Here is a 26095-nt window from a genome sequence, read left to right as displayed (position 1 = left end):
ACCACTATATTCTAAAAAAATAAAAAGTATGAAAGATCCATCTCACAGCAAAAAATTATTAAAAGAAAAACTTAATCTGTACAAAAAAAGAAAACAAATAATAAATTTTTAAAGATTAAAAACCAAGTCAAAAGAATATTTGTAAGTCGTAAAAAAATTCAATCTTGAATATGAATAAAAATTCTTCAAAAAAACCTAATTTAAAAAAGTTTTATTGTTACGTAAAGTCTAAATTTAAATTAAGTACTACAATACCCCTTTTTTATGACAATAATTTAGATAGAACAATAACTTCAGATTTTGAAGTAAGTTCACTTTTTAACAGAGGTTTTCAAAAAGTATTTAAGAAAGATGATAACTACCAAAATTTAAATCAGCTCAAAAATATTGTAGTAAAATAGAAGCTTTTTTATAATTTATGAAGACATTAAAAATTCAATTAACATCTAAAAGATAAAATAACTAGAACCCCAGAAAATATCCCGCCCTATTTTATTAAGTATGCAGTTCCATCAATAATTTTTCCACTTTCATTGATTTTCAATTGCTTTATAGAATTAGCTAAAGTACCAAAACAATGGAAAATGTATTTTGTATTCCAGTTCATAAGAAAGGCAACAAACATAACGCGTTAATTTATAGACCAATATCTTAACTAGTGGGTTTTTTCGAATATAGTCAACATATTTAAATATATTTTGGTATAAACATTTTTAAAGCAGATGGCAATGATGGGGCTGCTTCTATTGCAAGTAAACAGAAAGAAGTAACCAGTGTTAGTAAATATTTGTGCACTATTATTTGACGTTTGAATATAAATTTTGTTGTTTTATATGTCTTCTACTTAAACAGATAAATCGTAAAGCATCAATCAACACATTATTTGATGGTAAAGAAAACGTAGATCGAACTAAAAAAGTTAAAAAGTAAGTTTGCATTACCTAATATTATGATTAATTTTACAAAATAAATATTTATACTTTATAGGAACCGGTCACTTTTTCACAAAGACATTTTTGCACGAGAGTAAATATATAAAAAAATATAAAAAAGTTGCGGACCAAGGGTAAGGGTTAGGGGTAACAGTGATAGTAAAAAATACTAATAAAAAAAAAACAAGGAAAATAAATAAATTCATTCAAAAAAACAGCAATAAGCTATCAACCGAGGGTAAGGGTTAAGGGTAACAGTGATAGTAAAAATAAATAAATTAAAAAACAAAAAATAAAAATAAAAATTGTTAAATAAAAACTTTAAGCCGTGGAAAAATGTCTATTGCAAAAGTGACCCTTCGTGCGAAAGTGTCTCTTCGTGCATATTTGACGCCTACCCATATTTCTAGTCTAACGTAGTACTTGATATTTTAGCAGAAAAAGTTGTATTTTAATAAAACTAACAAAAAAGTAAAACATTTTTCCGTTTTTTTTAGTTTGTACAATTCTATTTTTTCTGTCTTTGAAGATTGTGCTATTTTTAAAACTGTCACTAACTATCAAACAAATAAAAACTGTAAAATTAAACAGAAGTAGGAAAGCGCTGACAAGTTTACAGAAAAACCATGTGGAAAATTTTTATTCAAGAGTAAAATACCCAATGATAGATCAAATGCAAGATCTGGAAAAAGCAACGGGACTATCAAATGACCAGCTCAAGGTATGATCATTAATTTTACTATAACATTTACTCCTGTTTACAGTTGTTCAAAGTTAAAAAAAAAAGTTTGTATAAATTTCGAGCTTTATTTGATTTATTCTTTTGATGTGACGGGAGTCTCCCAATATATGTTGAGTCAGCATAAAAAATATAAAAAATGTATGTTTAATTAGTTTTTAATATGTTTTGTTCAAGTGGGTTAAGGTTAAGGGTATAAATATCTTGAAAATAAATAAAAAAAAGTTAATTGACGATTCAGCAAATGTTAAGGGAAACACCTTTGCTTTAAAATCGGACCCGCTTTTTATATGACACTAATGCGTTGTTTTACAGTCTTGGTTCCAAAACCGGAGAAGAAAGGACAGGAAAAATGGAGTGGAAATTAACCGAGGTTTTGTATTGGATGACACCATGCACGGAATGAATCAAAACAACGTTTGTTACAACGATGGAAATTGTTAGTTTAAATAAACTTTGAGCTTTAAAAAGTTTGCTTAATCAGTCACTGTGTAACTTATTCATTATTTTATTTTATTTGGTTTTATTTAACCAAATAAAAGTTGATAAAGTTTGAGTTATAAGAAAAAAGCTACAGTACTATAACTATGTTACAGAACAGCTCAAAAAACTAAACTAAGTCAACAAAGAAAAATTTAACCAAATTTAAAAAAGCACTGGAGTAAAGAGTAAAATACCTATTAATGTTTTTTTGGATACAGCTTTATTTTACTTATTTTTTGAAATATTGCAGCTTTATTTTATCTATTTATTATTATTTTTTTTAATGTTATAGTTTTATTTTATTACTACTTTTTTTTTATAAGTTAAAATAAGTTGATAGTAGAATGTTAATTATTAAACATACTTTTTAAAGGAGCTTCAAATTATTAACTTGACTTTTTTCTCTTTTTCCAAGTCATATAAAAGGTTAAATTATTTGCTTAAGTTAAAAATAAACTTTAAGACTAAAAACATTTCAGATTGAAACTTCACCTTTTAAGGTAGAGTTTAATATACATTTTATAGGTGTATAATGTTGGACACTATTATACAAAAACTATTTTTATTTTTTGGATATTTATTTTAGAAAAATATTTAATGTTGTAAAGTTTAATAGTGTTGTTTTTCATAGAGTTCTTTGTTTTAGAGTTAAAATTTCGACTGTATTTATTTTTTTATTTTTTATCATTTTTAGCTTATTATAGTTTTGATCAAGTTAGGTATGCAACTCGATGACTGAGAGGTCTTTTTGCGTATCCAGGTCCTTGAACCAAAAAATTTTGAGTAATTATTTGGTTCAAGGACCTGGATACACAAAAAGACCTCTCAGTCATCGAGTTGCATACCCAACTTTATCAACGCTATAGAAACAACATTGTTTATTTTAAATTATTTTTTTATCCCGCCCAGTTATTCCACCTTATCAAGCTCAACATAACAATCCGCCTATTGTACAAAACCAATATCAAATGCCATACTGCAATTTTGATACAAAACCTAACTTAATACCAAATGTAAGTTCGATTTAATACTCATAAAATAATCCCAAACATTTACCGTATAAAAAATAAAGTTTATGTTGCTAACTAGTTATTCAGTTCAACAGTTTCAGTTTTTTTTTACATTTTTTCAAAAAAATAAATTATTTTTAATAATTAGATATATGCTTTCAGGCTAACCAGAATTATTCAAACTGTTTTTATGGAACTTCTTCACAAACCTGTTTTAATAGTTCTGCTCCGGTCAATACACAATATACATATGCAGAGACCACTTTTCAAAGTAACAAAAGTTGTGGACCAAAAAGGTAAACAGGCATTTTTTATACCAGTGGTCTATAACCTTTACAAAAGCTGTGCACTAAATTGAAGATAAATTCTTTGTACTTTAAAGAATACAAACTATTATTAGAAACTATTAGTTTTTTATATTTTAAGCATAATAGTATAGAAAAAACATTTAAGAACTGAAATTTTTATATTTAGCTTTTTGTGATAAAAAAGACATAACTAACACCATCTAAAAAATATTTTAATTTCAAATTCAGTTTAAAGTACTTCTTAAAGCGGGTAGGAGTCGAATATGCACGAAGGGACACTTTTTCACGGGTTGACTTTTTTCAATCAGTTTAAGTTTTTCATTTTTTTATTTTTACCATCACTAACCCCTAAACTTTACCTTCGATCAGTAACTTTATTTTTTTCTTTTTTGTTCATATTTTATTAATTTCATAACTTTTTTTTTGTTTATGGTTTTTTATCTTTAATAATAATTTTTATTAGCCGTTATCTGTTTTTTATTTTTATTTCACTCTCACTATTAATTCTAAACCTCGGTCGATAACTTTTTAATTTATAATTTATTTTTATTTATTGATTATTTTTTTCTTTTATTTTAATAATATATTTTTTCAATTTACTTTAGACTTTTCTACTATCACTGTTACCCTTAACCCTTACCCTTAGTCGGTAACTTTTTTTGTTCTTGTTTCTTTATAATGTTTTACTTTCTTTACTCTCGTGCAAAAATTACCCTTAGTGCAACAGTGTCTCCATGCAAAAGTGTCCCTTGACTAGTTCCCTCTCAAAACATAAAGTTTATGAATTGTAAAACAAACAAACCTTGTAAGTTCTATCACTTAAATTAAAAGTTCAAACTTCCCGTGGCCGGTGAAACTTTTTCTATGCACTTTGTTGATCATGGCTGATATGGCCTCATCACTAGTAATGAAAAGTCAAGCAACTTTCTTTTAACAAACATGATGAACTGGTTTAGGAAACGCACCAACTTCACATCGGGCCAAATGGACGCGCTAATGTACCATTACAACGAGGTGAACAGCAGACCGACTTATGACGAAGTCGACCAGCTTTGCCAGCAGACTGGCCTCGAAGAAAAGACTATCAAGGTGAGAATTCATATAATCTGTTAAAAAATAGCAGTTTTTAAAGAAAATATTCTTTATTTAGTGTTGTTTTTGTGTCCTAGAACTTGATTAAGAAAAATATTAGAAGCAAAAATAAAACTCGTTTTTATTTCTAGATATGGTTCAACAACCGCAGACAAAAACTGTTGAAGGATCGAAGAAAAAGCTAGATAAATTGCAGTTTTTAAAATTTACGATTGTCGTCTATGTCATTTTTTTACAACTGACCATGTTTACTAAAAAAAAACTTTTGCTAGTCACCGTAATCTTATAAACTATATAAAAATCTAAAAATATTTAAATTGCAATGTTGTACTTGAGAATTATTTTAAAATAAACTATTTGTTTTTGTTCGCATATAAATTAAGAACACAGTTGAAATGAATTAGTTCTAAATGTTTTAAATTTAGTAGTTTTGCCTTTGTAGCTACTTATTAGTTTTATTTTTGTTCGAGTTTTATACACCTTGCTTGATGTTTTTATTTCAAATTTCGATTATAAAGAATTACTGCAAATTAAGACTGTATGCTTGTACTAAAATTTTTTAAAGGAAGTTAACTTACAAAAGTTAATTAAGGTTCTATTAACACGCCTAAAACTTAAATAAATTTGAAACATATTTATCTACCTATCTTCACTGTTACAATAATTACTTAAAGCAACTATTCAAAAAGTTATTTTTTATATAATATTAACAATCAAAATATCAAAAAAAAGTATGAGTAATTTAATCGTTTAAAAGAAACTGCTAAGTTTCTATGTGTTATTTTTTAATAAAAATATTAAAATAATATAACATAAAATAAATAGTTAGGTTAAACAAAAATTTGAGACACAGTTTATCAAAAAAAAATTTATTGAACAAACAAGTAAAATATGTTTCAACTTACCCTTATCAACTACTTGTGTTAGCAACTAATATTAAGAATAAGTAAACAGTTGTAGGTTTCATCAGAAAATACTCAACTAACAAAATTAAGCAAGATCAATTAGAGACAGATTAACATTTTATAATTACACAATTAAAAACCTATAGGTAATTTAAGTAAGATAAGCATACGTACCTAAATAAAAGTAAAACAAAGCTACTAACTAGACAAAACTTTTATAACAATTTATAAATATTAGATTTTTTAACATACCGTTGCTTGCATAAATTAGGTCTAAATCTTTCTATAGATAAAATTCTAAAACGTTTAGATGATATTCATTACGTGCTTTACTTGAAAAATACTTTGAATATAGTTTTTTGCTTGTTTTATAATTGTTTTATAAGTGTTCAGCAATCGTCGATGACCTATTAGATGGTTTATTCAAACAAATAAAAAATTTTAGACCTAATTTATGCAAGCAAAAGTACGTTTGTAAATCTAATTTTTATAAATTGTTATAAATGTTTTGTCTAGTTTGTCGCTTTTTTTTTACTTTCATTTTTGTACGTATGCTTATCTTACTTAATTTGCTAATTAGTTTGTAATTAAGTTATTATAAACTGTTAGTATATATGTATTTAATTTTTCCTACTTTTGGTAATTGAGTATTTTCTGATGAAAACTATAACTGTTTACTTACACAAAATTTATTTCTTAAATTTGTTGCTAACAAAAGTAGTTGATAAAGGTTAGCTGAAATATGTTTTAATTGTTTGCTCAAAAAAATGTTTTTGAATGAATCTTGTCTCAAGTTTTTGTTTATTATCTGTAGTAGTAAAAAGTTATTTGAAACAAATAATATAACAACTGACTTTATAAAATTAAATTAAAATGTCGAGATTATTCTTAGATCAGAGTTATCCAAAAAGTCCTTTAATTTGCAAACAAATAAGAAACAAATATTTAAGGACATATGAATGATTTCTACTCATAAGCATATTATTTATGTAATAATGTTAAAAAATCAGTATTATTTTTTCCGTTAATAAAACATACTAAAAACTATAATCCTTTAAAATTTTAGAACTTTAATTATAAAACAGCTTCTTACGTAAGTCAGTCCGCTGAAGTCCGTATCTAACATAACTTGCTAGTAATGAACAAAAAGAAAACCTTTTTTAACCCGCCGATTAAACAATTTACCCTATGTCCTTGACTAGACGTTGAAAAGTATCCGTGGCTCGATAACCGAAAAAATTTTCGTACACCAGGTCCTTGGACCAAATATTTTGAGAGTCTTTTTTGTCCTTTAACAAGCTACATATATATATTCTAGTCAATACAGTTACATTTTGGAATTTCAGCGAATATACATTGATTCAGATGTTTTTTTTTACTTTTAAACGTGAATAGTCGATGGCTTTAGAATTTTTGTTCTTAGATAGATAATATAATAAAAGTTCTTTAAATTTTTTTTTTAGATTGTTCAACAAATAGCTCTAAAAACATAGTTTATATAAAATAGTAACTATGAAGTTAAAATGTTTTTAAAAACTTGGAGATGTATGTTAAGATTTGGAATAATAAACGCGAGATTGATTAAAATCTATTTTAAAATAGATTCGTAAAACTACTGAGACCACTTATATTGTGTTTAATAAGTTTCCTCTTAATTTATGTGGCTCTTTTTTTTTTTTAATAATGCAATAGTAAAAGCTAGAGACAGCTTGTCGATTTTTTTTGATGAAATAATAACTTTATCCTGTGGCTTAGATCTGATCATTTAAGCAAATAATTTGATTTAGAGTCTTTTTAAGATAAAAACAGTTCTGAACCACTAAGTAAAAAACAGGATTCTTCTTTACGAATCAATCTAAAAAACTATCTAGACTATAAAAGGAACACGTTACTTTTTACAAGTATAACAAATTTTGGTCTTAAACTACATGTAGGTTTTATACTTTTTTTAAAGTTTGTTTGGCAAACAAGTTTTGCTTCAAGAGCTAGTCAATCCTTAAAAAGTTATAATTTTTTCAAAACATGTAAATTTGTTTCATATTTATTTTAGTTTGACCTTAAGGACAGATTTCTAAAACAATTTAGAGCCACCAAGAAATGCCATATTTAACTAATTTTGGAGGTTATTACTAAAAAATTAATAATATGTAATAACGAAAGAGTTGGAGCGGTGTGACATCATTACACGGTAGGTTGCTAACAAAGTTAATACTTTCTACGATAAACGCTTTCAAAGTTTGTTTCTATATCTCTTGGCGTTATTATACTATGAATTGTTTAATGATCTGTATAACAGTGATATGTACTTTTTTAAAATTAGTTTCACATAAACTAATACACCAGTATTTTTGTAATAAACAATTACAGTAGCTCAGAATTAATTAGACAACTACTATTAACATCAACTCATATGGTTTTACCACGATTTACTTCCAAGGCGAGCCTCTAAATACGAAAAGTTAAAATCGGCGATTAAAAATTCCTTATTTAACTGACAGTATCTAATATTACAACAGGTGAACTTAAATTTTTTTTTTAAATTGACGTTATTTGCATTTGTAACTCTAAACAGTATTCTTTAAATTTTAGAAAAAGAACAATAACCACAATTTTAGAAACAACTTTTGTTGTCTATTGTTAGTATACTTTCAATTGTATTAGTTTTATTCTAATACAAATAATTAAAGCAAAAAAACTATCAAATATACTCTAAATATACAAATATACTTCTTATTACTTTAATTTATTTTTATGAAGCAATGTATATACATTTAAAATGTCATTATTGGTATTTAGTCATCAAACAAACATTACCTGGAAATAAAGAGTAGCGTATTAATTATAGATATTAAATCTTAACTACGAGGTTGTCATAAATATAACTGCTAAAACTTAAATAGAATCGAAAATTAATGTGTGTAAATTTGTTCTACAAACTTGAACTTATCATTTAAATCGTTTGGAAAAAACATATAAGCAAGTTATAACGCTAACTTAGTTTAATTTATAATAACTTTTAACGAAGAAATTTTAGTTGCACAAAAAAAAAACTGTAAGTTCATAGCATTGCATTAGTTACTTTAATCGATATAACTTTGATAGTTAATTTTTTTATTTCAAAGCATAAAAATTATACCTTTATATATCGTATAACAGCAAAAAGAAATAGTTAAAGTTATACAGTTTTTCAGAGGTATAAGTTTTGCTAAACTTTTTTTTTATTTAAAGAAGTTTTCATAAGATCTAACTTATCACTAAATACGGCCTAATGTCTTATAATAATTGCTTTCAAGTTGTTATTACTTACTTTTTATAAAATAAAGTACTAATTCAGATACTAACTTAACTAATAAGTGTGAGTGACCAGATAAAAAGAATGCTAAAAAAATTATTCACACCTAGTCAATAAAAATTTAGCAAAAAAAAAGCTGCAAAATTACAATTAAAACACTGTACAAAACAACAAGTTTTAACATTTAACACTAGTAAAAAATTAAGTAACTCTAAATTAAATGAAATATATAGAAAACTTTTTGCTTAATTATTTAAAAAAATTCAGTACATTATTTTCATCAAAAATGCGTTAATCTAAATTTAAAATCAATTAAAGGACTAATTTTTGAAGCTATTTAAACCAACTTCTTAAATTTTAACTCCTCAAATAAATTTTCACTTAAGCACTTAAACAATTTTTTCAGAGTAAACAAAACTTTATTTAATGAAATAATAATAAAATATTTTCACATGCAGTATCTGTCCGACTTCATTTTGCTCCTCCTGTCCAACAAGGCATTATGCAGCCTCCCCTCCTCCTTCGCCTTCTCCAGCTCTTTCACGTCATTCTTCGATATCCGCAGCTTCCCGTCCTGCCACGCCTGGTACTTCCGCACGTAGTTCTTCTCGCACTCCCCCACCGTGTCCGTCTTCTCCTCCTCCGGCAGCAAGTCCCTCTCCGTCTTCACCACCCGCTCCACACCCGACCTGACCTTCACCAGCAGCTGGGCCTTGTCGTCCGTGGCAACCACCTCCCCGTCCTCGTTGCAGGATACAAACTTGTCGTTGGGGGCCAGCAACGCCGTCCTCCCCCCCTCGAACACCAGCTCCCACTGCTCCATGGAGCTGATGGCGTCGCTCCTCCCCACCACCAGCCCGCTCTTGTCCACCGACAGGTACTTGCCGAAGCCCGTCTTCAGCGCCACCTGTTATCGAGTTTAAATTTTGTTATCAATTTAAGCAAATAGTGCAACTGTTGATTAATTTATATGAGAATAAAACAAAAACACTGAAAGTATGTTTAAAAATTTGAATTCTACTTAACTTGTTTTAAGTTTAAAAAGTAAAATAAAGCTGTCACATTAAAACAAACTGTGCTCAGAGTAAAGAAACTAATTCTATCGTTGATTTTAGCAAAAATTTCAACTTTTGATTAACCTTTATATGAGAAGAAAGAAAGGTTGAGATTAAGTATAAAAATAAGAGTTATAACAAAATCATGTTACAAGAAAAAAAAAAAGTAAAATAAAGCATTTAAAAAAACTTTTCAAATATTAAAAAAACCATAACAACCTTTCTCTCGCCCACCACGACCCCCGTCAGCTGCTCGGGCAAGTCGGGGACGTCCCCCTTCGCCCGCTGCTCTCCCACCTTCATCCTGCCGTTGTCCACGGCGTGCATGTACGCCCGCTTGCCCATCTCCACGGCGACCAGCCCCGACAACTGCTCCACCGCCGTGATGGGCCACCACCCCCCGTGTGACGTCACGTCCTTCTCCTCCGCTTCCTTCTTCTTTTTCTCCTCCTCCGTCAGCTTCGGCTTCTTGCTTCTCTTACTCTTCATTGACTTCTTCTTCTTGATTCCCCCTCCCGACTTGAGCTTGAGGCAGTTTACTTTTTGGTAGTCGCTCATTTCTTATACTGTCTGTAAAAAATTGTTTTAATTTCTAATGACGAGAAAATAAAAGTATCTTAGTTTTCAATAATGAAATTTTTTATGATTTTTAAATTTTATGTAAAATAATTCTTAGTTATATTAATTCGTAGATAAGTTTAATTTTTACTCTAAAAATTAATTATGAGTAAAAAAAATCATGAAGTTAATACTATAATGGATTTAAAAAATAAAAAGTAAGAGTTTATAAAATTTGGTAAATAATTTTACTTGGAAAAAAAAATTAGTCTATAAATTCTACAAAAAGAGCACTGATTAATAAAAAAAAAAGAAGTGCTAAACAAATCTATCAAAAATATTTTTACCTTTGAAAGTTTTTTAACAGCAATTTTTTTTCAAAGTTAAGCCAAATACCGTGCATTTGACAGCATTTTAAAAATAAAAAATCTAACAAAACCTTTATTTCGAAATACTTATCAACTGATCTAAAATCTTTTAACAACTTAAAATCAATTAAAGTTTTAATATTAAAAAATGCAGTGATAGCTAAAAAAAAAGTATATTGAACAATTACATAATTGAAAATGCTTAAAACTATTTTACTATATCAAAATTAACTAAAATCATATTAGCATACAAATAAAAGTTAAGCAGTGAATCATTTAAAAATTGTTAACAAAACTAGAACAACAATAACAGTTTTTCAACATTTTCAGTATATTCTACGTTTTTTATTAAGCTAGACGTAAAGTTGACAGTTTCAAAGTTGTTGTTGGAATAAACTTCTGAGGGTGACTTCAAACTGTTCAGTGTGAACCAAACAAAGTTGGGGTACTTGTTTAAAATAACTTGGAAAAAATTAACTGCAGCCTCTTGCATCTCCAGCGGCCTTTTACAAGACAAATACGGGAGGCACTTGTGGGAAACGGATTTGAATTTTTCCAGGGGAACCTCGCACTCGATCAAAATCTCCCCGCAAACTTTCAGCAGCCTGCGGAAAAGCTTGTAGGAGAACGAGTGCCTCAAGCTGATCGTGGAGGAACCGTAAACCGCGCTCTGCATGTCAATGTGCTTGAGGACCTGAGGGTACACGGACTCCATGAACCTCTTCCTCACAAAAGTTTTGGACAGCACTGACAGCTGATACACCAGTTCGAAAGATTTTATCACAACCGGCATCTCTTCATTCAGTTTTGCGATCAGGGGCTGCCAGATTTTGTGCACAAAAGGCAGGAAGGTGTCTTCGTGGGCGTGCAAAACGTGCATGCACTCTTGTGAAATGTCCAGGACTTTTAGGCGGACTTTCATGCTGCCCATGCTGAGGAGGTTCGTGCAGCTGTTCATTATCAAGTCTGCAGCTTCCACTTGCTCGGGCGCTTTGCTTTCCTTATCTCCCGGAAGACTTTCATCTTCTTTGTCATTTTCTGCAGTTTTGCTTGAGAGTTCAACTATGTCTTCATCTCTGTCAAGATTTGCTGCAAAGTCGAAAACATCTTCCAAAAATTCGTCCACTTTCAACTTGTTGCTAGATTTGTGATCACTTTTATTGACTGAAGGAAACCAACGCCTCAGACACTTGCTTATGGTGTGCAGAAGGTTCAAGAACTTCAGAAGCAAGCTTTCGTTGTGCCAGTTCAGGTCTGTGGCGTTCAAAATTTCATGAATGACACCCTGCAAGTGTGGAAAGGCTTCAACGTTGCTGTTGAGGAACATTGCTTCCAGTATGACTGGAGTTTGAGGAAACTCTTCTATTTGCGTTATCTGCAGCATTGTGTCCGACACCAAGTAGTCAGCGTTGCTGTTTATCAAGTCTGCCACTGATGCATACTGGCAGCTTTTCGAAATTGTTTTCAGCAGACATACTGCACATGATGAAATAATACTGTGCTCATTCAGCGCTCTTTCTAACACAGGACAGAGGCTGAACATTAATGTTTCTCTGAACTCTAATTGCATCACATTTGAAATCGCTCCTACAGTTTCCAGCTGTAAACAAGCTAAAGCTATGGAAGTCTTTGACTGAGCTACTGTAATTTGTGATTTTTTAAACAACTGTACAGCATTGCAATTATAGTTTTCACTTAGAAAAACATTCCAGTTTTCTTTTCTCAGTATTGTGTCAAGTAAGTCAGGCAAAATATGGTTGATATTTTTAGTTGATTGACTCATACCATTTACAATTTCACTGATTGCTATTAGTGCTTCACAACAAAATTTTTGATGCTTATATTCTTCCAATAAGAATGCAATCAAACTTGAAACTCTACCATACTTTCCTATTGTAAACAATATACTCAGTAAAAGTCTTTGAACTTCTTTACTGTTATGATTTGAAAATTGTTTTTGAAAATACCACTTGCTGTTATGTGTGCCATAAGATAAAAAATCATTCTCATAGTCAATAGCTTCTATGTTAGTTTTTTCCAACAGAGAAATGTTGTCTAAGTCCAATGAAAGCCATGGTAACAGCACTTTGACAATTTTTTGGCACATTTCAAAAGACAGTATGTCAAGTTTGCTTCCGAAAACTTCCAAGTAACCACTGAAGAGCTTGAGCATCCTTTCCTTTTCAACATCACCAGCTTGCTTCAAAAGTTTGGGGAGCATTTTCAGCACAGCGCTGATTTCATCAAGTATTGAAGCCTGGGCAGCACCCGCAGACTCCTGCATCACAGTGGTGAAGTGTTCAATGAAATTGCTGCTTTTCAACCTGGTTTTTTCACAGTCATCATGCAAAAGACTCAGTGGAACTTGCAGCAGTTTGGCAGTGCAAAGTGACAATGAGCTGCAGCATTTTCCTGCAAGCTCCGTTGAAACCTCAAGCACGTGCCTTCTCAGTTTGTAATTATCATTGTTGGCCAAAGTGATGAAGCAGGAAAGTATAACTTTGATGTTTGCAGAAACGGTTTTTATCCATTTTTTGTTGCGCTTTTTAGCAAGCTTTGACACTGTTTCTGACCAAACAACATCTGATTCTGTCTTTAAGTGTTCTTTACTAAGAGCTTTGTCTGAGAGAGTAACTAACAATAACTGCTTGAGACAACTTAATGCAGCTATTTTAGATTTTGAACTTTGATTACTCTCCTTGGACAATGTCTTATAAACAGCTGTACTTATTCCAGGTAAGAATCCTGCAAAAACATCTCCAATCTTGTTGAAAACAACTTTTTGTTTCTTTTTGTCCAAATGGACTTTTATGTAAGATGGATTTATCATAGCTGTAAGGAGATCATATGCTGCTTCTACCAAAAGTTTACTTTTGTGCTCAGAGACAACTTTTAATGAAACAGTAATCAAATGTCCAAGCATTGGCATTCTATCAATACTATAAATCTCTTTCCATAAAGGTTTTGCTGAATAATTAAACAAGCATCTCAGAGCCTTCAATGAACCGCAAACTTGATCTTCTGATCCAACTATTGCTACATTTTGGTCCTTAAAAAGAGATAAGCTTTGAAGAATGACGTTAAGTATATCTTCAAAAACAAGAACTTCTGAAAACTGACTATTTGTAAACACTGTTGATAAACATTGCAAAAGAGCTACCCGCTCCCCGCTTTTGAAGCCTGTTTTGGCAAGCAACAGTTGTCTGAGCGGGTAGAGAACAAACTCTTTTGCTTGGTGCAAGTATGATGCAGGTAGGGACCTTAGAAATTTATTCAAGTTGTTGATATTGTGTACATCAGGGCTTTTGACGAGCAGAAGACATGCTGATCTCAACTGGAGTGTCAACAAATCTTCTTGCATTTTATAATGCAGTGTACAGTTAAAATTTTATAATAAGTCTAAAAAGTAATTGAAAAACAATAAGTATGCTTTTTGTACTTCATAAAAAGAAATAACAGAATTACAAATAACTTAAAACAAGTGCTTGGTTTAAAAATTAACAGTCTTATATTTTTTACAGATAAGCTTATTTTATTCTATTAGTTTTAAAAAACTTGGTAAAACATTCTACCTTTGCTTACTTTAAATTTTATGGAAATGATATCTTCAATATTACTAACAACTTAAACAAAGTAGATTTTTGAATTGATTTACTATACAGCCTTTATAGGCTAAATTTAAAAGATTATTTTTTATTGTATACTTTAGTTTAAAACGCTTAGTTAGAAATTAAAAATTTTATTTGCTAAAAAGTGTACTAATCAAAATTTATCAAACATTAGAATAAACAATTTTGGTTAATTCACAAGCAACAGTGAGAGTTCTAAATTTGAGTTCAAGAAGATAAATTCAACTATAACTTGTAAAGATTAAATAACAATGTTGCAAAAGGTTTTTTTAAAACTAATTCCAGGTTTCTGAGTTTCTTCCAGATTTTATAAAAAGAATAAAGTATTTTGTCCATTTTTAGTTTAAAATAAATTTTATTGAAAGCTTTAAGGCCATAGGGGGGGGGGGGGTAGGCCATGTTTTTTACAAGTTGATCTTATTTTATAGAGTTTTTACTAAGCTTCTAGTTGCTTTTTACTGTTTTTAAAAACTCGAATTAGTTTTTGAGATATGACCGGCCAAAGTTGGGCCGCATAACAGGTTCCTTATGGGGAAGGAAAAACTAAAACGGCAAAAAAAGATTAATGCATTCAAAATCTATCTCCTCCTTCATTTTTTAAGCAATCTTCTTTAAACTTTCACAGTCTATTCTTTATATAATAACAAAAAAACGTTATTTGTGACTTTAAAAAATTTTAAGTAAAAATACCTTTTTTTTTGAAAAAAAAAATTTTTTTGATAAAAAATCACTTTTTTTATTTTATTTTTGTCATAAAATTTTTATTTTTTAAAATTATTAAAATTCACAAATAACGTTTTTTTCTCATAATGTAAGAAACATTTCCTGAAAATTTGAAGAAAATTGCTTGAAAAATGAAGGAGAAGATAGATTTTAAAGCCCGTTTTTAAAAACTCGAGAAAAACGGCTTTAAAGTTACCCTTTATATACCCTTTATAAAGACAACCCTTTATATAACCGGTCATAAAAAAAAAGTTACTTAATATTTTTAAAATCTAAAAAAAGCATCTGAAAGATTATGAAATTTACTATAATATAAGTCTATATGTTATTTTTGGTCAAAAAATGGCTTCTACCCCCCCCTATGGCCTTAAATAGTATAAAAATGTGGAAAAGATACTGCATTAGTAGTTAAAATGTGTTTTGTAATAAATAAGTTTTAAATAATGCAAAAAATAAATTGTATATGATAAATATAATTTTTGTATGTGATCAAAACTTCGTTATTTTACATGTAAAAGTTGTTTAAAATTACAAGATTTTAAGTAATTTTGTTCAAAATTCCATGTTTTTTTTTTACAAAATTTTAAGGTTATAAGATTTAATGTACTGCTTGAAGTCAATACCCTGGATAACAACAGGCAAATAGAATTTTCAAATCAAGATTAACATGTTTACCTTATCTTTAAACAGCAATTAATTTAAAAAACAATACTTAATTGTTGTCAAAAAAAACTTACATTATAGATTATTTACAACTGTTAAAAGAGATTTTTTTCAAATGCAACAAAGATATGTTAAAAGTCTGAAGTTAACTACTTAAAAAAGGAATGAGAAGCTATAACTTTAGTCAGTTATTTCAAGTCTGAGAAATGGTCTCTGTAAAAGAATATGATTTTTTTTTTAATTTATACAGTAAAAAGAATTTCATATTAAAAATGTTTATCTTTTGTAGAAGGGTCAATGTTAGTTTATGTAGAAAAATGTTTGAAGCTTTCTATCTCCTTAACTAATAAATAACAACCACTTAAAACTGAATCGAATCTATCCCATTTTTTAAGAAAAAAGGTCAAAGATCATAAAGAAACTTATATTTAATTAAGGTTTTATACTAACTAAAAAATTATTGCTCAATTTTTAGTATATTATTTACATATAATTATAAATGTGAATTTAGTGTTTATTATTTACATATAATTATAAATGTGAATTTAGTGTTTATTATACTTAAAAAGGTTTGAGTCTTTCTCACTGAAACTAGGTAAATAACTTTTTTCACAATTTGATCTTATTTTATACAGTTTTAACTAAGCTACAGGAAGCTTTTTACATATTTAAAAAATTTAATATAGTTTTTGAGGTATAGTAAGTCAAAGTTTGAGGCAACAATAAGTTTCTTATGGGAGGCTCAAACTAAAACAACAAAAAAAGACTATTTCACTAAAAATCTATCTTCTCCTTTGGTTTTAGAGATAAATATATTAAACTTTCAGGAAATGTTCCTTGCTTTATTTAAAAAATTCTGTTGGAAAAGTATTTTTTAAAAATCAAAAACAAAACCTTTATATCAAATTAAACAAAAAAAGTTTTTTTTTGTTTTTTAATCATATAATTTTATTTTTTTAATTTTTAAAAATTTTGTTCTAATAGAATTTCTTAAATAATGCAAGGAACATTGTTTTGAGTTAAACAAATCTGTAAAAAGCAACTTGTAGCTTTGTTAAAACTCAATAAAATAAGATTAAATTGTGAAAAAGGTGATTTATCCCTCCTATGCCCTTAATTTGCATGTTTTAAATTATATTTAGTTAAACTTAATAAGTATACAAAAATAACCCAAGGCAGCCAGAGGTTTTAAAAAATCAAAAAGTTTTCAACTAGCCTGAGGTTTCCTGAGCCTGTGGCAACCCTGAGATGGTCTTAAAACTAAATTTATGTCTTAAAACATAAATTTAAAAAAATGGTAATACAAAAACTAAAAGTTGCTTCATAATTTGGAGAAACTTATTAAAAACTGTAATAGTTGAAAGTTGCACAATCAAAATCCACTAGTTAATACATACATAATCAAAAATTGGTACCAGCAAGATTAGAAAATTTATTATAATTTTGGTTTACCCTGACATGTAAAGTTAATATAACTACTAAAGTAGAATTTTTATATATAGAATTACAGATGCTACATATACAGGGTGGCCACTGGTATTTTGGAGATTTTATTGGATTTTGGATTTCTTCTGCATTTTATAAAATAACACAAGTATAGTAGTGTCTTTTATAAGTGAAAAACTAAATACAAGATAAAAAAAAGCTTATTCATTAAAAACTACTATATTTCTATACAAATCTATAATTTGTTTAAAGTTATTTAAGTTAATTCAATTTGTATAACAAACCTAATAACTAAATTTCAACATTCAAGATTTTGTGTGTTGACTATGTAATAGTGGGTTGAAAGATCTATGTTTAACATATGAAAGAAATTTCTACAAAAAAAAGTAAGCCAATACACAGAGCTGGTCTTTTCTCTGGCTAGTGGTGATAAGTTGTGCAACATGTAAAACCAGTTGACTAATTAATAATTCTTATAAATACTATAACTTGTTGTAACAATTGTTTTACAATAATCGATCACACAATCTCAAGATGTCATCAAAGTTGTAGCTGGAGAAGAAGTTGGAGCCATTTCAATTATTGTCCCAAGATTGGTCCACTTGGTCCTAGTCCCGCAAAAATTAGCGATAAAATCTGCAAGAACAACAAAGAACAGAAAGGACTCAGGAACAATGTCGAACTGAAAATCCAAAACAGACAAGCCTAGGTCAGTGTTGTCCCATCTCCCTCTTCGCCAAATAAATCTTGAGGGAGCCCCAACACTAAAAAGTGGCAGAAAAAGCACAACTGTAACACTACCTTGTAAGTTGTGTACAGAGTTGATATGGCCGTGGTCCATGGCAAGGCTTTTCAGTAGTACTGTTTTTAAAATGTTGGGAACTCCACCAAGTATTGGTTGCAACAAAGTATTCAAATACCAACCACACAATATCATTGAACAAACTCTAGAAGGCTGCATTGTGTGCCCAGACAAATAAATTGTTTTGTTTTAGTAGTGTCAAAACAAATTTTGAAAATGAAAAATTTATCTTGTTCTGTCTCTTAATTTTTGTTGTTTTTGAGTTTTTACTGTGTAGAGTTCTATGTTTATTACATAATTTCCTTTAGTCTTTAAATTAGACATTAAAGTTGAAAGTTATAAACCTTTTTGTTTTTTGTCAGTGTGTTAAAAAATATTATTATTTTTCTTTTTTTTTTTGAAAGTAGTGAAATACTATAAAACCTTAAAAGTAAAGCCTCTTTTGTTTACTTCAGACAATATCCAATTACAGATTAAATTAATGTTATTAAAAACAAAAATTTTTACATATTTTAAGTCTTAAAATGCTAAAACTTAGAACTTCTTGTATTAAAACTGTTAAATATTAATTCCAGCTTTTCCAAAGATTATTGTATTCAAGCATTTAAAAAAATAAAATAAAATTCCAGGATTTTTTTTGCTCAAATTGATAAACAGTACGTTTTATGGAATCCTGAAGTGATCTGTGTTTTCAAAATGTGAATTTCAATGAACAAATTTAATTTTTATTATGCACAAATTTCATGATTATAAACAAAAATAATAACAACAATTAACTATTTTAATTTCTTCACTTTAAAAACACTATGATAATTATATACAAAGCTTTATACACATTATTTGATTGGAAACAACAAAAACAGATAGTTATGACTTTTGAACCAACATTAAGTAATGTAGCTGAAATACTTTTTAAATTATTTATTGACTACAAACATGTTGATCTGTTATAAATTATTTAAATGAGATGGATATTTACAGTAGTTATTTTCAATTTATTTTAGGATAGTTAAAGTTAAATATTAATGGGGCAGGTAAAATTACATATGATGTAACACACTCACTTTTCCCCAGAAACGTTTATCGTTGCAAGGGGTAGAGTTTGAGACTGATGTTTTTTTACCATAAAATAAAGAAATAAAAATAAAATAAAAAGTTTGTTAACTAGTAATTAGTGTGTAAGTACTAAGAATTTCATTAAAATTCATTTTGAATTATATTTATCACTAATCTAGCATTTTAACATGCTTGCACTGTCTGTTTTGTTAACGCTCTAACAAATACAAATACGACGTTAATAATTGTTCAAAACTAACTTAAGATAATTAATATCAAAGCTTGAAAATTTATAAACTATAAAATACTTAAGAAAATAAATTTATAAAAAAAAAACTATGAATAAAAAATAACTTTTTAAATATGTACACAAGTTTTTTCCCTGGTGTAAAATTAAAACTTATATTTTTTTTTACAAATACCGGAGCTTTTTTATTTACATCTGATTAGTAGTAAATAAATTTAACCTATTGACTATAAAATATGTATAAACTAATATTTCAGTTAATATTGTTAGTTTGAGATTAGTGTATTAGTATTATGTGAGATAAGTAAAAAACCCATCAAAAATACAAAAGCGTTTATTGTTTAATTGAAAATAGTGTCTTTAATAGCACTAACTTGCAATATAAGGCATAAGCATTACTTTTTGTAATATTTCAGAACTCCCTTTAAAATTATAATTTATTGTTATAATTACGCAAATAGCCAACATTAAAATTAAGATCGATTTCCCAACGTGTTAAAAGTAGTGATTATTATGTAGTATAGTTAGTTTATATTGAAGATTAATTTTAAGTTATAATTTAGTTTTTATGAAAAAAAAAATGTTTTTAATATACTTTTTAGAATATTTATAATAACCACGTATATTAAGTTTTATCATTTTTTTTTACTAAATCCTAAAAGTTTTTCAAAAGTTAAAAACAAAAAACGATTGTGTTAAGCTTAAATTATTAACCTATTAAATATTTTTGTCAAGCTTTTATTTTTTACCTATAGAAAATACTTAAATTTAAAATTTTGGTTACATTGTTGTTATTATATTTTTTAGTGCTTACAAATCTAGGTAAAAAGCTCTCTTGTTAGATAGATTTAGATTTTTTGAAATATAAAAATAAATGAAGTAGTTATACTCAAACCTTAAAATGAAAAGTCTAAAGTAACTTTAAGGTGCTTGAAAAGTTTGTGTAAAAACTATTTAAAACTAAGTTTTTAAAGTTTTAGTAAACCAGTTTTGCAAGTTTTGTTAATTCTATTTAATTGTACCTAATTTTTAATTAAATAAGCTAATCATTTTAAATTTAAGTATGATATTTTGAATATTTTGTATTTATAACTGTGTGGTTATATTAATGCAAATTCTCTCACGCTTGGCGATTGCATGGTACTGATATTATATATTTATTTAAATGTTCGGAAAATGTTAGTTTAATATGATTTCATTAATCAGGTTAATTTTACATGTCTTTTTAGCATTGTAGTGTTGTTTTTGTATTGTTCAAAAATTATTTTCATTATTATTGCTGTGAAAGTTGAAAAACTGCTCTAAAACTGTCATTTCAACTAAAATCTTAAGTATTTTATCTAAAAATTATTTAAGATATGCAAAGACCAACGTCACTTTTTTTTTTATTGATGTTTAAAACTTGATAATTTAGTTGATATGGTTCTTAACGCGCAATTTTTTGTTAATTATTCATTTTGCGCACAAATTTTTATTCAATGTTCATTTTGCGCGCAAAACTTATGTCAATTGTTCATTTTGAGCGCGAATTTTTGTGGGTAATTCTTTTAGTTTTCTGTCTTTGTTAAAAAAAAGATAGGTATAAAATGCATGTAGTTATAAATTCCAAATACAAAATACTATTTCATTGATACAAAGAAAGACTAATTTTTAACTTCTTTTAAAGTTTCACGCCTATTAAAAATACACCTTACAATATAGAACAACTAGTTTTGAAATACAACGAATAAAAGAACAATTCCTAACATAAATGCACCTAATATAATAAATACGTTTCAGTGTATGTCCATCTGGCACAGCTGATTCTCCTGCACCATCTTCAGGTCGATGTGGTGGCCGCACAGGGAGCGGATGTTGTCGATCCCGCACAGGATCATGGCCGGCCGTTCCAAGCTCAGCCCCCACGCGATGCACGTGACGTCATCGGGCAGGCCCATGGGCAGCAGCATCTCGGGCCTGAACACGCCCGAGTTGCCGATCTCCATCCACTTTTGCAACCCCGGGTGGAAGCCGAATATTTCCATGGACGGCTCGGTGTAGGGGTTGTAGGCGGGCTTGAAGCGCAGCTTGTCCATTCCCAGCTTGCTGAAGAACTCCTTCAGGGTTCCCATCAGGTCGCCCAGGGTAAGCCCCCGGTCGGCAATGAAGCCCTCCACCTGGTGGAATTCTGCCAGGTGGGTGGCGTCTAAAGATTCGTTCCTGAACACGCGGTCGATACTAAAGTGTCTGTAAATATTTATTTTATTTTACATTATTTAGATGATAAGACGTAAATATTTTATGTTTTTTACTCAGGTTATACAACACTATTCACAAGTCAGGTTAATAATATTTTAATGTTACCACGCATCATACCAACTATAAAAACTTAGAACAGGGTTTCCCAAAGTAGACAAGTGGCAACCTTTGGGCCAAGACAGATATACAGGGGTGGGGCCATGAGCAGCAAAGGGGCCAAAGGGGTTCCATGATTTCAAAGTTTGAAATTTACGCTAGATTTTCTGGAGTTGAAGATGTTGAGAAAAAAGTCTTAGGTTTTTTTAATGATAGGTTTTTTCAATTTCTTTTAAGGGACATTTTGAAAAAACAATTTTTATTACCAAACATAAAAGTAACAGAGACTTTGAAACATTTAAACAAAAATTATTATTTTAATTCCTACCTGACGGGTTTGAACTCTTTTTGTTGAGCGAGGTTGTACAGCATTCTTGCGGTTACGGCCGTCGTGTGAGTTCTCAAAATGTTCTTCCGCGCCTCTTCCTCTTTCCATTCGTAAACGTATCCCTAAAATTATTTTCAAATTACCACATTAATTATTAAGCAGCTAATGCTTTATGACAATTTTTAAACTTTGGAAGTGTTAATTAATACAAACTAATATCACAATAGATAACGCAGTCAATATTTTGACTCGTTTAAAACTTACATTGCCTAGATTTTGTAAAATTTCTAAAACTTCAATGCAAAAAGTATAGACTAGCATCCACATTTTTTTTCCTTATACTAGTTAAATAAGTGATTTATAAAAAAGATAATAGTTCACTGATAAAATAAACAAAGACTTACTACCATACGAGATTTACTACTTTCCTTACACTAGTTAAACATGTGATTTATAACAAGTAAAAATATTCACCTGTGAACCGAACCCTCCTTCACTGTGCACTTTCCTCACCCTCTCCATGTAATCCTGCGGGTAATTGTTGCTCGTCGATGGCGAGTCCACGAAGAAGGTGTCGTGGGCGTCCCTGGCAGGGTGCTGCTGCGGCTGGAACAGGGAGTCGAAGTTCCAGAAGGAGGATTCCACGTAGTTGGAGGTCGGCATCTCCGTGAAACCCATCTCCAGGAAAATGTTCCTGTACACTTCCCTGTTGCAAATATCAGGTTAAATTTTTAAGAAGATTTAAGTACATTAGTGTTAGCTAAATATATAAAAAAAAAAATTTAGAAAAATAAAAAAAACATTTTTTTTAATTAAAAATAAGTTAGTATAGTAAGAAATTTTAATGTTGTTAATTTAGCTACTTAAATAATACTACATGTTATAAAAAGCCTTGAGATAATGTTAACTATAGCAACTCAAACTTTTTTGAATTTAAAAGCGTTTTCTTTTTTCCTTTTACAATATTAAAAATAAAAAATTTTAAAATAACTTAAACTTTACATATACAAATCAAACTACATGTTATAAAAAATATAAAAAATCACTCACCTGACTTTAAGAAGGGGATGGAAAGCACCTTTGGTGATTTTCCTCGGTCGAGCGTCGAAGTTGAGTGGTTTGAACTTTTTTGTTTCCCAGCTCCCGTCAGCTATCATTTCAGCCGTCAATTCAGCTTCAAGCTTGTCCAGCTTCAGCTTGAAATTCGAACCTTTTTTCACAACGAACGGCTTCAAGGTCACCACTTTAACGAGCTTTCTCGCTTTCAGTTCTTTCATATCCTTTTTGGATAGTTCCTTGCCTAAAGTGTGTAAAACAATCAACAAAAGTTTCTTTTTATACAAAAATTGATTAGGCTTTATGCTTTTATACAACTTAATACATTATTTGTCTACTTTATTGAAATGTATAAATATCATGTTGGTGCTTAAATTTTAAAACGTTATACGTCAAATTTATAAAAAGATATAACTTTAATAAAAAAAAATGTAGTGTGTATATCAACCTTCTTTAATCATGATTAGTTTGTTTTTTGTATCATCTTGGGTTGTTTCATTTTTTCTACTGTAAAGATTGTTCTCATATTTAATTAAGCCCTTCTGCAGTGCTTTGTTTTTTCCAATTGTTTTTATAGTGTCTATTTCCTTTTCATTGAACTGTAAAATAGATATTGAATAAATTTTATTTATATAGTTATGTTTTCTTTAAACTTAGTATTTTAATTAGATATGTCAAGTCTTTCTGTAGAATACAGTACAGGTTTTGTTTTAAATTGTGAAGTTTATACAGTAGTGACATTGTTAAGGTAAGCACTCAAATTAGATAAATTTGAGGTTTTAAACAATAGAACAGTTTAGTTTATGGAGTATAACTGAAATTACCTTTAATTGTTCAAGCCTTGCTTCTAGGTCTTGCATAGTACTATCTCCTTTAACTACTGATTGGTAGAAATGATACTCATGGCTACCCTTTTCAGCCATCTGAAAATTTAATTTAAGCATAAACAAGACTTAGTTATTATGTTAACCTTAAATTATAAAATAACAGAAATTTAAACAGTTCAAACTTTAAACAATCAGTTTTGCCTAGCAGACCGAAAATCGTTAGGATTGCTTTATTTAAAGACATCTGCTTTAATAATATAAATGCTTTAAAATAAAATTCTTGTAACTATTTTCTCACAGTTAAGTTGAGAACTATAATTAATTATTTGAAATCATACAAGTTATACAAGATATCATTTATAACAAGTTATTAGTGAAAATAGCAATAAACTTCGTTAAAAGATTATTACAATAAAATTCAACTCATGAGTTTTAGAATGTATACTATTCTTATTTAGTGCTTTACATGTAACACAAGATAGTATGTACTTCATTATTTTGTTATTTAATCAACAGAATATAATTAAATCTACTTTCAATATATTTTTTACCAACAAAACAACCGACCTTTTCTCCTTCTTCAGTGAGCCTGGTCACATTGATCTGAGTCTGTCTCACTTCCACGATGTCTTCCCCGTGGGACTGTAAGCTCTTGATGCAGCCGATCACCGCTTGAGGATCAACGTTGATCTGTTGAGCGTACTCGTGAGACTGGAGCTGTTCGGTGGTGCTGAGCGCTTTGAGGAGTTGTTCGGCTTCCATTATTAGTTATAATAGTTTTTCTAAAATTATTGTTTCAGTTTTAGTCTAGTGATAACAACAGCTTATTTAGTTTTTTGTTATGCTAGTTCTTTTATCAACTTAGACGTAAATAACAGAAAAAATAATAGTTTATCTGTAAGTTACTGTTCCAGGGTTAAACTAATTAAATGAAAAAAAAAACAGAACTTTTAATTAACACGCACTTTCTTTCATTCTGAATGGTTTGTTTCTAAACTTGTTATTTATTTGTTAGTTACTTAAATATATTTAAATAATTACGCTTATCTAGGGGCTGTTCTAGGTATTATCTTTGGATTCGGCACAACGTTTACATATTTGAAAAAAACAATTTTGTCTTAATTAGTTAAATATGTTATAAAAAATCTATAAGGTTTGCCACTCTCTAAATTAAAAACACTAAACAGTAACTTTTTAATAGCCTAAGTTTAAGCACTAAGAGTAGAAGTATAAAATTATAAAGTCATTGTTTGACCTAAGTAACTAGAAAATTTATGACAAAGCTAGCAAATTAACTTTCAAAACAGTTTAAATAGGTATTTAAATTAGTTTATTTAGTATTAAAAAATATTAAAATTTGTATTATAACAAAAATAAACTTTTATCACAAACATAAAATTTGATAAAGATAACATTTAAATTTCCACTTTCAACTGGTTCAAATAGTAACTAAAATTAATGTAATTAAATTAAAGTGGAAATGATTATTCTGTCAAGATACAGCTGTTTCAAAAAAAAAATTGTAGTCGTTCTATTCAGGCTTTGAAAAAACAATGACAAGCACTTTATATAGGCAAAAACAATAAATAAAAAAAGAGAGAGAGTAAGTTAGGTTAACTGTTAATGTTATTAAATTTTAGAGTTAATAAAATGATTAACTTAAGTCAAAAAGAAAAATTTAAGATAAATTGTTAGTTTGATTACATAAGATTGACTATTAGTGTTATAAGGTTACAAAATTTAACTAGATTTAAGCAAAATTTACTTTAAACTTTAGTATATTTCAAGATTATATAAACAGATCAAGTTGAACATTTGACTGGAAACGGTAAAAGAAAAACACAATACGTGAATTAAAGTTATAACTAAAGAGTTTTAAAAAGTTTTAATTTTTTAATTATATTACCTGACAGTACTAAAAAACAAAATTAAAAATAAAATTTCTAACCACTTAACTATACTAATGAGAAATCTTGGTAAAATTATAAGGGAGGTTTGATAAAAGGAATGAATATGAAGAAAAAAATGTTAGTAAAATACTAAACCAGCAGGTTTGCCAAAAAATCTGGAATCCTGGATTTTGACAATTTAGACTAAAAAACCTAAAAAAATCTGGAAGTTTAGAAATATTAAAAAATAACTTGGGAAAACCTGCAATATAGACCATAGAGATAAATATATTTAGTCATCACAATTTCTTTTATTAAAAAAGACTTTTAAAGTAGCATTACAGTAACTTTTC

General features: G+C 28.8%; 3 protein-coding genes across 3 annotated transcripts; all 3 read right to left on the bottom strand.

Annotated features, from left to right (window-relative positions):
* Window positions 1–9057: 9057 nt before the first annotated feature.
* On the bottom strand, window positions 9058–10374 carry LOC145833021 (protein FRG1-like). Its single transcript, XM_082940223.1, has 2 exons — window positions 10036–10374; window positions 9058–9668 (listed from the first exon to the last, which is right to left on the bottom strand). Exons 1-2 carry the CDS (start codon window positions 10372–10374, stop codon window positions 9210–9212), a joined length of 798 nt encoding a protein of 265 aa, XP_082796349.1. The 3' UTR covers window positions 9058–9209.
* A 641-nt stretch (window positions 10375–11015) lies between these two features.
* On the bottom strand, window positions 11016–14126 carry LOC145833019 (TELO2-interacting protein 1 homolog). The gene has a single exon (XM_082940222.1). It carries the CDS (start codon window positions 14101–14103, stop codon window positions 11038–11040), a length of 3066 nt encoding a protein of 1021 aa, XP_082796348.1. The 5' UTR covers window positions 14104–14126; the 3' UTR covers window positions 11016–11037.
* A 6957-nt stretch (window positions 14127–21083) lies between these two features.
* Window positions 21084–24615, bottom strand: LOC145833018 (phenylalanine--tRNA ligase alpha subunit B-like). The gene is made up of 6 exons (XM_082940221.1): window positions 24421–24615; window positions 23851–23949; window positions 23021–23343; window positions 22445–22676; window positions 21971–22092; window positions 21084–21534 (listed from the first exon to the last, which is right to left on the bottom strand). Exons 1-6 carry the CDS (start codon window positions 24613–24615, stop codon window positions 21084–21086), a joined length of 1422 nt encoding a protein of 473 aa, XP_082796347.1.
* Window positions 24616–26095: the final 1480 nt, after the last annotated feature.

Source organism: Thalia democratica, chromosome 4, assembly GCF_965202585.1.
Source record: "Thalia democratica chromosome 4, ktThaDemo2.hap1.1, whole genome shotgun sequence".
NCBI classification, from domain to species: Eukaryota; Metazoa; Chordata; class Thaliacea; order Salpida; family Salpidae; genus Thalia; species Thalia democratica.
This window is presented reverse-complemented; position numbering and strand designations above follow the sequence as displayed.